The sequence below is a fragment of the Cydia amplana genome, chromosome 27, assembly GCF_948474715.1.
Source record: "Cydia amplana chromosome 27, ilCydAmpl1.1, whole genome shotgun sequence".
NCBI lineage: Eukaryota > Metazoa > Arthropoda > Insecta > Lepidoptera > Tortricidae > Cydia > Cydia amplana.
This window is the reverse complement of record NC_086095.1, coordinates 742968-753363: the sequence shown is the minus strand read 5'-3', so window position 1 is coordinate 753363 and position 10396 is coordinate 742968. Positions and strand designations below refer to the sequence as shown.

At 44.6% G+C, this 10396-nt stretch overlaps 1 protein-coding gene across 1 annotated transcript; it reads right to left on the bottom strand.

Annotated features, from left to right (window-relative positions):
- On the bottom strand, nt 1–9944 carry LOC134660543 (transcription factor ETV7). The gene is made up of 4 exons (XM_063516321.1): nt 9873–9944; nt 5532–5649; nt 2391–2545; nt 1–108 (listed from the first exon to the last, which is right to left on the bottom strand). The coding sequence occupies exons 1-4, from the start codon at nt 9873–9875 to the stop codon at nt 40–42; spliced, it is 345 nt and encodes a 114-aa protein (XP_063372391.1). The 5' UTR covers nt 9876–9944; the 3' UTR covers nt 1–39.
- Between the last annotated feature and the right edge of the window lie 452 nt (nt 9945–10396).

The window sequence follows — 10396 nt, the reverse complement described above, 5'->3', positions numbered from 1 at the left end:
TTACCCAAAAATGCTATCCTCAAACGCATCGGAAGTTGTTCATTTCGGCAACATTTTTTCGAGCAATTCCTGTAGCGCCAGAGCCTTAGCGAGCCTTCTTCTGAAGTCCTGAAACAAAGAAATAAAGAAAATTAATATTTGGGAGTGGGTATAATCTTAATGAACATCTAAGGCCCACTTGCACCATCCCACTAACCCGGGGTTAAGCGGTTAAATCGTTAACCTAGTGTCAATTTGTACTGGTAACAATGGTAAAGTCCAGGTTTAACCGGTTAACCCCGCGTTAGTGAAATGGTGCAATTAAGTGGGCCTTAGTGCTATTTTGAGAACACTCGTAGTGCATAGGTTCTAGGGTTAAAGTCAAAGAACAAATAAGTTACCTGGTATAGCTCGTGTCCCTTCCCGGGTACCCTGGCGAGGAACATGTCCCGGGTCATGAGGCACAGCGCTTTGCCGTTCATGGGGAAGCGCTCGGCGCGGCCTCATTGTCAAGAGTGAAGCGACAAGAAGTTACCTGGTATAGCTCGTGTCCCTTCCCGGGTACCCTGGCCAGGAACATGTCCCGGGTCATGAGGCACAGCGCCTTGCCGTTCATGGGGAAGCGCTCGGCGCGGCCTCACTGTCAAGAGTGAAGCGACAAGAAGTTACCTGGTATAGCTCGTGTCCCTTCCCGGGTACCCTGGCGAGGAACATGTCCCGGGTCATGAGGCACAGCGCCTTGCCGTTCATGGGGAAGCGCTCGGCGCGGCCTCACTGTCAAGAGTGAAGCGACAAGAAGTTACCTGGTATAGTTCGTGTCCCTTCCCGGGTACCCTGGCGAGGAACATGTCCCGGGTCATGAGGCACAGCGCCTTGCCGTTCATGGGGAAGCGCTCGGCGCGGCCTCATTGTCAAGAGTGAAGCGACAAGAAGTTACCTGGTATAGCTCGTGTCCCTTCCCGGGTACCCTGGCCAGGAACATGTCCCGGGTCATGAGGCACAGCGCCTTGCCGTTCATGGGGAAGCGCTCGGCGCGGCCTCACTGTCAAGAGTGAAGCGACAAGAAGTTACCTGGTATAGTTCGTGTCCCTTCCCGGGTACCCTGGCCAGGAACATGTCCCGGGTCATGAGGCACAGCGCCTTGCCGTTCATGGGGAAGCGCTCGGCGCGGCCTCATTGTCAAGAGTGAAGCGACAAGAAGTTACCTGGTATAGTTCGTGTCCCTTCCCGGGTACCCTGGCGAGGAACATGTCCCGGGTCATGAGGCACAGCGCCTTGCCGTTCATGGGGAAGCGCTCGGCGCGGCCTCACTGTCAAGAGTGAAGCGACAAGAAGTTACCTGGTATAGCTCGTGTCCCTTCCCGGGTACCCTGGCGAGGAACATGTCCCGGGTCATGAGGCACAGCGCCTTGCCGTTCATGGGGAAGCGCTCGGCGCGGCCTCACTGTCAAGAGTGAAGCGACAAGAAGTTACCTGGTATAGTTCGTGTCCCTTCCCGGGTACCCTGGCGAGGAACATGTCCCGGGTCATGAGGCACAGCGCCTTGCCGTTCATGGGGAAGCGCTCGGCGCGGCCTCATTGTCAAGAGTGAAGCGACAAGAAGTTACCTGGTATAGCTCGTGTCCCTTCCCGGGTACCCTGGCCAGGAACATGTCCCGGGTCATGAGGCACAGCGCCTTGCCGTTCATGGGGAAGCGCTCGGCGCGGCCTCACTGTCAAGAGTGAAGCGACAAGAAGTTACCTGGTATAGTTCGTGTCCCTTCCCGGGTACCCTGGCCAGGAACATGTCCCGGGTCATGAGGCACAGCGCCTTGCCGTTCATGGGGAAGCGCTCGGCGCGGCCTCATTGTCAAGAGTGAAGCGACAAGAAGTTACCTGGTATAGTTCGTGTCCCTTCCCGGGTACCCTGGCGAGGAACATGTCCCGGGTCATGAGGCACAGCGCCTTGCCGTTCATGGGGAAGCGCTCGGCGCGGCCTCACTGTCAAGAGTGAAGCGACAAGAAGTTACCTGGTATAGCTCGTGTCCCTTCCCGGGTACCCTGGCCAGGAACATGTCCCGGGTCATGAGGCACAGCGCCTTGCCGTTCATGGGGAAGCGCTCGGCGCGGCCTCACTGTCAAGAGTGAAGCGACAAGAAGTTACCTGGTATAGCTCGTGTCCCTTCCCGGGTACCCTGGCCAGGAACATGTCCCGGGTCATGAGGCACAGCGCCTTGCCGTTCATGGGGAAGCGCTCGGCGCGGCCTCACTGTCAAGAGTGAAGCGACAAGAAGTTACCTGGTATAGTTCGTGTCCCTTCCCGGGTACCCTGGCCAGGAACATGTCCCGGGTCATGAGGCACAGCGCCTTGCCGTTCATGGGGAAGCGCTCGGCGCGGCCTCATTGTCAAGAGTGAAGCGACAAGAAGTTACCTGGTATAGTTCGTGTCCCTTCCCGGGTACCCTGGCCAGGAACATGTCCCGGGTCATGAGGCACAGCGCCTTGCCGTTCATGGGGAAGCGCTCGGCGCGGCCGCCGCGGCGCGACACCCACGTGCCAACCTGCTGACGGTTCCAGCAACGGGGATCTGTGGGTTCAATATTATGGATATTAGTATAATAGGTATTTATGCCCATAGAAAACACATGTATGGTATTAGTGACCGACCGAAACATGTTTTTTTGCCGAAACCGAAGTTTCGGCTCTGGCTCTAGTTTCGGCCGAAACCGAAACCGAATCTTCGGTCGGACACTATTAGCTAGTATATTTTTTTGTTTTGTCTTTTCTTAATTATTCCTTTTGTGTATTTTTGTAATGTTTTGATTTGTAGGTATCTTTAATAGGTATGTGTTATCTTATCTGTCGTGGCATCGTCGTAGGCCTAAAGAGTTGAGGCGGAGAACTGTGAGGTAGTGTTGAGTCGCTCACTCGTGAGGCACCTCATTTGTACCACTCATTTTGTTAATTTGTCGCAGTACTTCGTACCGCAAAAATGTCTTACTTCACTCCTCTATTCATTTCACTCATTTACTCGCGCGCATCACAAACACCTCTTGCCACCATCACACAAATCATTCACACACTTCAAATTTCAAAAAACTCTTATCCGTTCAAATTCACTCGCGAGTCTCGCGATCCTCAAAACTCGTACAACTCGCAAGAGAGTCACTGGATCGCGCGAGGCGCTAGGTGCTCGCCTGCTCGCCGACACTCAAAACTCAAATGTCTCAAATGAAGAAACGAGTAATGGTTCACACTGTCAACTACCGAACTACAAACCTTATTGCAACGACATAAGGTCCACCGAGAAATGCGTTGAGTTTGTACCACTCACCGCCTCTCTGTGACATGAACCCCTCAAAAATCCTTTCCAAATGAAACAATGAATTAGAAATACCCAAAGAGGGAGTGAGACAGACACGCGACGTACTTGAATATCGCTGAAAAATTGTCGCTGTTGGAATTAATGGAATAGCCGATGCTGAAAATATGCTAGTACCTCACCTCATTTGAAGTAAGACATTGTAACACCTCATTTTAGAAAATGAGGTACTCATACAAACTCATTTTAAATTGATGTCCTACCCATCACTACTGTGAGGTCGCAATGCGCTTGCGTCGCCAAGACTACAAAGACTACAGCATGTTATAGACCTTAGAGGATATAAGGAGCAGAGGTGAAGAACTGTGAGGCACGAACCGATAGGCAAGTAGTCATCCTGGAGGCTGAGGTCGAGGGCGCCCCAGGGGGAGCCGTCGGCGGGGGGGACGCGGTCGCAGCGCGCTTGCGACGCCAAGGTGTACTTGTAGACTACAGCATGCTATAGACCTTAGAGGATATAAGGAGTAGAGGCGGAGAACTGTGAGGTACGAACCGATAGGCAAGTCGTCATCCTGGAGCATAGAATTAGAATAGACAAGAACAACTGTCAATCTTCAAAAGTGCGACCAAAAATGAAATGCAAATGTGTGCGTAAATTGTCTATGTGAGATCAAAAATAGTGATGTCATGTTACAACATATTAATAATCTGTCGGTGTTTGATTGCTTTATCGACTACTTTTTCAAATGTGTTATTTTAAACGTTAAAATTCTACGACATTATGATGTATAAAATAACACCTGCACTGCGTGTGCTATCAAAATCGTTACAGCCTTATCTTAGTCTAACTCTTACTGTGTTGGAAAGTGAAGTTTAAATTTACTGCTAAACATCTGCACCTTCAAAAAGGTATAACAATCGTTATTATTTGAAGTCGGTTATAAAGGTTAATATCTTAATTATGTCTTGTGAAGAAATGATTACATAGCTATTAATATCAGGGATCGGAACCGGTTTTTTTCAAAAACTTAGAAATAACCATATTTTTCGAATTATTTTATACTCGAAATGTAGGACTCAGTTGTGTTTTTAGGTTACGACTTCGTATTATTTGATTGCCCAATTAGAAATGAAGTAATTAGCAAAGAACGAAAAAATACCGTTTCCGTTCCCATACAAAAAATACCGGTATCCGATCCCTGATTAATATACCGACAAGTTATCGATACTGTCATCTGAACATTTTGTCAAGCCCTAGTGTAAAGTAACAGTTTATGTTTTTACACAAAATATTTTAAATTATTGAGTAATATGATAAAATATTAGCACACAAAGGAAAAAAAACTTATAATCAACTGTATAAACCGGCTTCTTACACTTTTTATGCTGTTAATTTGACAAAATATTGTTAAGAAAATTTCGCTCGGAATATCATTATTCCTCTGAAATAAGTATTTGCTAGGTTTATTTGGCCCCGTGACACTGAAATCCGGTACACTACAAGACACTATCTTCATTGTATTACTTTATCAAATAGTTTTCTACCGAATTTGTGTATATTTTTCAAATTGAAAATTACGGTGATACGCTCTTGGCCGTCCGCGGCCGTCGTCAAACTCAAAAATGGTCACGTTTTCTCATTTGTAGTCTGACTCTTTCGCACTCATGCGATGTTCATATACGTGATGGCTTCCCTTTCGCACACTTCAGCTGTCTGTCAAGCGCGAGCGCGAAAATGACAAGTCTGTGTCCTGGAGGCTGAGGTCGAGGGCGCCCCAGGGGGAACCGTCGGCGGGGGGGACGCGGTCGCAGCGCGCTTGTGTCGCCAAGGCGTGCTTGTAGACTACAGCATGCTATAGACCTTAGAGGATATAAGGAGTAAAGGCGGAGAACTGTGAGGTAGGCAAGTCGTCATCCTGGAGGCTGAGGTCGATGGCGCCCCAGGAGGAGCCGTCGGCGGGGGGGACGCGGTCGCAGCGCGCTTGCGACGCCAAGGCGTGCTTGTAGACTACAGCATGCTATAGACCTTAGAGGATATAAGGAGTAGAGGCGGAGAACTGTGAGGTACGAACCGATAGGCAAGTCGTCATCCTGGAGGCTGAGGTCGATGGCGCCCCTTGGGGAGCCGTCGGCGGGGGGGACGCGGTCGCAGGGCGCTTGTGTCGCCAAGGCGTGCTTGTAGACTACAGCATATATGTTATAGACCTTAGAGGATATAAGGAGCAGAGGTAGAGAACTGTGAGGCACGAACCGATAGGCAAGTCGTCATCCTGGAGGCTGAGGTCGAGGGCGCCCCAGGGGGAGCCGTCGGCGGGGGGGACGCGGTCGCAGCGCGCTTGCGACGGCATGATGGCGGTCGGTGCACAGCTCTGGAACACAGATACATTCAACATTTAAAAAATATTCTGCAATTAGGAGTTAAGGATGACTCACGTTAGACCGGGACGGAGATTCCCGCGCTTACTTTTCTATGACAGATATAGAGAATATGTGGCTAGGCTAGTGCCCTTGTCGAATCGAAATTTCGAAGCAATTGTCACCTTGGCTAGGCTAGATATTTTTAAATACTATTTCTATTTAATAAATTGGATTGAAATATAAAAAGTAGGTGAGTTGACTGTGACGTCACTACACACGACACGATTTCATATAAATTCCATATTACGTTAGCAAATCGTTTTGACAGTTATAAAAAAGAAGATTCGACTAGTAGGAAAGTAGCCATTATATAGGTATCCGTGTATTTAATAAATACCTACTGAGTGTTAGCACGCGCTGGCAGGCGTGGCTCACTCCGCGATTTCGTCGCTTTGCTACAGGTAGCTAAAAGTACATCCGTTCGACCCCAATTTTGGGGAAAGCCATAAGCCGCGCGTGGCGCTGTCGCCACCTGGCGGCCATATCTGTGCTGATAGTAACAGACGCGTTTTGTTAGAGAGTGAGTCTTCTGTACTTAGTACTATTTTATTTATTCTGTGGCGCTGGGCAAGGCCAGTGGCCAGTACCAGTAATGCCATAAATACCATCAGTATAATTACATAATAGTCATAATACAGCGCCGCCAGCTTCCGGATCCGGTCCGTTGTGTCGCTTCCCGATTTTTGTTGCCGTTTCCTTTCCAATTCAACTATTTGAATATGGAACTGTTGGCGCGAGTTGCTAACTACTTTCTGTTGTTCAAAAATAATTGATAGAGTCTGTTCGGAAAGAGAAGAGTCGTGGAATGTATTGGGCCCCGTACATTCCACGACTCTTCTCTTTCCGCACAGACTCTAGAATAGCGACCTTAGAAAACGGCGGAAAATTAAAAAAAAGTAGGCGCGAAGAGTTGACTTCCCATATATGTAGGTATACGAATTTCGCGCCTTTTCTACTGACAAGTTGGGTGTGTTTCACAAAATTTAATATCGTTTTTTTATTTTATTTGTCAAGATTTAAAATTCAACGCTTAATAAATCGGCTATATGGTGCTGTCTAGATCGTTCCACGGACCAAGTTATCTTGGTCTAACTCTATACTCTATTAGGCTACTGATGCAAAGAGAATATAATCACTGCGTTTTAATAATCACCACAAAAATCGGGGGGTTGGTATTGCCATAGTTGCGCCCTTTCATTCAATTTCAAACGTCAAAAACGCAGACTCCGGATTTCCGTGAGCGCCATGTTGTCCGGCCGACTTCCGTTCGGGAAAGGAGCGTTTTACGAGCGTCCTGAGTCCTGAGCATTGTTTATTAAATATGGCTGCATTAATTATTTACGTCATTAAGTTGCGGATGGAACTGTTTAAGGGCAGGTCCTTCGTCGGCTAAATTATTCACGAATCACGAATCAATATAAAAAAAAACCGGCCAAGTGCGAGTCGAACTCGCGTTCCAAGGGTTCCGTACATTACACAATTTTTAACAATATCACAAACTAATTAAGTCCGACTCACGCTTGACTACACAGTTCTAATAGGTTTTCCTGTCATCTAATAGGTAAAGAACTATTTTGTTTATTTTTTTCATAATTTTAAACCCAGTAGTTTCGGAGATAAAGTGGTATCCAGACGGGACTGGTCAAATCAGTCGATTTGATCAGGAAATTTGCAGTCCATAGATAATTACTATGAAAATTGGCATTAATGTGTCCGCACCTGCTGATTCGATCGGAGAATTTCATCAGATTGGCGAAAAATTGTCTTGTCTGGATACCACTTAAAGAGGGGGGAATGGTAATTTTTTGCAAATAATAGTGTGTCAAAGGCCTGTTTGATTTCAAACATAGACAGAGAGAATCATACTATCTTGGTCTTACACTAGTACTATTAGCACCCAAAAGAAAAGGATGAGTACTTATAGTTTTTTTGGTCCTATGTGGGTCCTATTTACTGACAAGATTTGGTTGACCCAGTATATATTGAATTACTTCTGTTTATCCTAAAATTATAAAAAAATAAATTAAATAAACTTTATTGCACAAAATACAAATAAAATGTACAAACGTGTCCCAAATTTCAAAAAGCGGCCAAGTGCGAGTCGGACTCGCCCATGAAGGGTTCCGTATTTAGACGATTTATGAATCGTAATATTAAAAAAAAACTACTTACTAGATCTCGTTCAAACCAATTATCGGTGGAAGTTTACATGGCAATGTACATCATATATTTTTTTTAGTTTTATCATTCTCTTATTTTAGAAGTTACAGGGGGGGGGGACACACATTTTACCACTTTGGAAGTGTCTCTCGCGCAAACTATTCAGTTTAGAAAAAAATGATATTAGAAACCTCAATATCATTTTTGAAGACCTATCCATAGATACACCACACGTATGGGTTTGATAAAAAAAAAATTTCGTGTTTCAGTTCTAAGTATGGGGAACCCCCAAAAATTTTTTTTTCTATTTTTGTGTGAAAATCTTAATACGGTTCACAGAATACATCTACTTACCAAGTTTCAACAGTATAGTTCTTATAGTTTCGGAGAAAAGTGGCTGTGACATACGGACGGACAGACAGACAGACAGACAGACAGACGGACATGACGAATCTATAAGGGTTCCGTTTTTTGCCATTTGGCTACGGAACCCTAAAAAAATTAAGCCAGTAGTTTCGGAGGAAATAGGCTGTGACAGACGGACAGCCAGACGCACGAGTGATCCTATAAGGGCTCCATTTTTTCCTCTTGAGGTACGGAACCCTGAAAATTAGTCAATAACTGAACACAGAATTGTTTTTTTAGAGGCGCTCAAGGCTACAGGGCAAGGATAGGAAAGGTCCTATCCTGTGGCTAACTCTAAACTTTTACTAAGTTAGCTTCTATTAGCATCGCGTGATTTTCTCGACGTGCAATCGTGAGCTCGGCCATTGTGTTGCTATTTTCCCGCCATCTTTCCCGCGCTTTCTACCTACGTCCGGCCAGAGACAATACAAGTGTGTCGATGAGTGGGAAACTTCTGTTCCTCGTTCTTAGTAACGTGTGTGAAAATTCAGTGGGTTTAAGTAGAGTCCAGACGAGCTGGGCAAATCGACCGATTTGATCAGGAAAATAATAGGCGCCAATCTCATCTAGTGTCCACACGTACACAAATTTATTCACCAATATTTGTGTCCGCACCTGCTGATTTGATCGGACAATTTCATCAGATTGGGGAAAAATTGTCTCGCCTGGACTCCACTTAAAATAATGGTTATTCCCATTGCTGATTTTGACCCGTTTTTTTTGCCTAAGCCTAAGTATATTAAGTATGTTGTACCTACACATTATAGGGTCACTGCGCTAGTTTCCGTCCATGATCTAGTTTTCGTCCACTTGACAGATTCGCAAATAATATATTTGATTTTTAATTCTACTTGCGAAATATCAGTTTTATGTAGACAGATATATTGTTAATTTTGACATTAAGGATTGCAATACGTACAAATTTGTGCACTAATGTAGGTTTATATTTTATATTCAAGTTTCGTCAAGTAGACGAAAACTACCTATATATCTGCTACTTCTGCTAGCTTGTACATATTTTACTTTACATATAAAAACGGTCGAATAGATTGTTCAGTTCAGAGGTTGTCAGGTCACCGCTGCCAATTTTCAGTATTGGGACCGGGACTACCGGGAGACAGTGTGGCAGGCCATCTACTTCAGCATACAGCGTAATGTCATCATGAAAATGGCTCCCGCCTTTTTGCGAATACCTACTGCACATTGGACCCAAACTATGCATTGCACAGACACGTGTTGGGTATTAAATGAAAGCATTCTAAATTTGACAAAACATGTGAAAATCAAAATTAAAATTATGCATAAAATATAGGTTGTCTTGAAATAATAGAAAAAAAAATAGTTGAAAAAATCCAAATTGGTAATTTTCCGGAAAATCCGTATTATTTATGTATCGATTCCATTTAAAACACTCCCTTCGGTTGTGTTTCAATTTATCGGCACTCGTTGCAAATTTCCTACTTTTCACACTTGTATCGTTTTTAACTCTTAAATTAAATAAATAGGTATAACGTAATAGGTAAATTAAACCTACTTTTCATACTTGTATCGTTATTTAACTCGGCTGTAACGGAATAGGTATAAATTAAATTAATTCAGTTCTACTCACCATTCAAATAAAATGACACCGGAAAATCCTTTCAACACACACTTCACTTTAATTTCAGTTTCAACACAGTTTTATAATAAATCTTAAATAACTCTAACAGAATGAAATAATTATTTACGAACTATTTTCTCAAAATGGCGTCACGTCCTCACTCACGCCCATTCAAGACTGGAATGATATTTCATTCTACGTTACGATCATTCAAACACAAAATTCAATGAAAGTAGCGATTTTATAATTCTATAACGCTATAAGTTTGTACTCTATACATTCAAAAATAAACCCTAATACAAGATAAGAAGGTTCATAATAATGTTGACCGTTGTAGTATAATAGGACGTTATTGCAAAAGAAAAGGATTTGCGAGCGTCTGCCGGATGCGGGATGCTCTGGCTCTGTCACTCTATAGAGAATTTTTTGGAGTGTGAGGGAGATGTAGAATTGTTTTTAAGAAGCGGATAATGAATTCTTACATCCTGTCTGTCAGCGTGTGGCTCTAAAACTAATCGTTTCCGGATGATTTC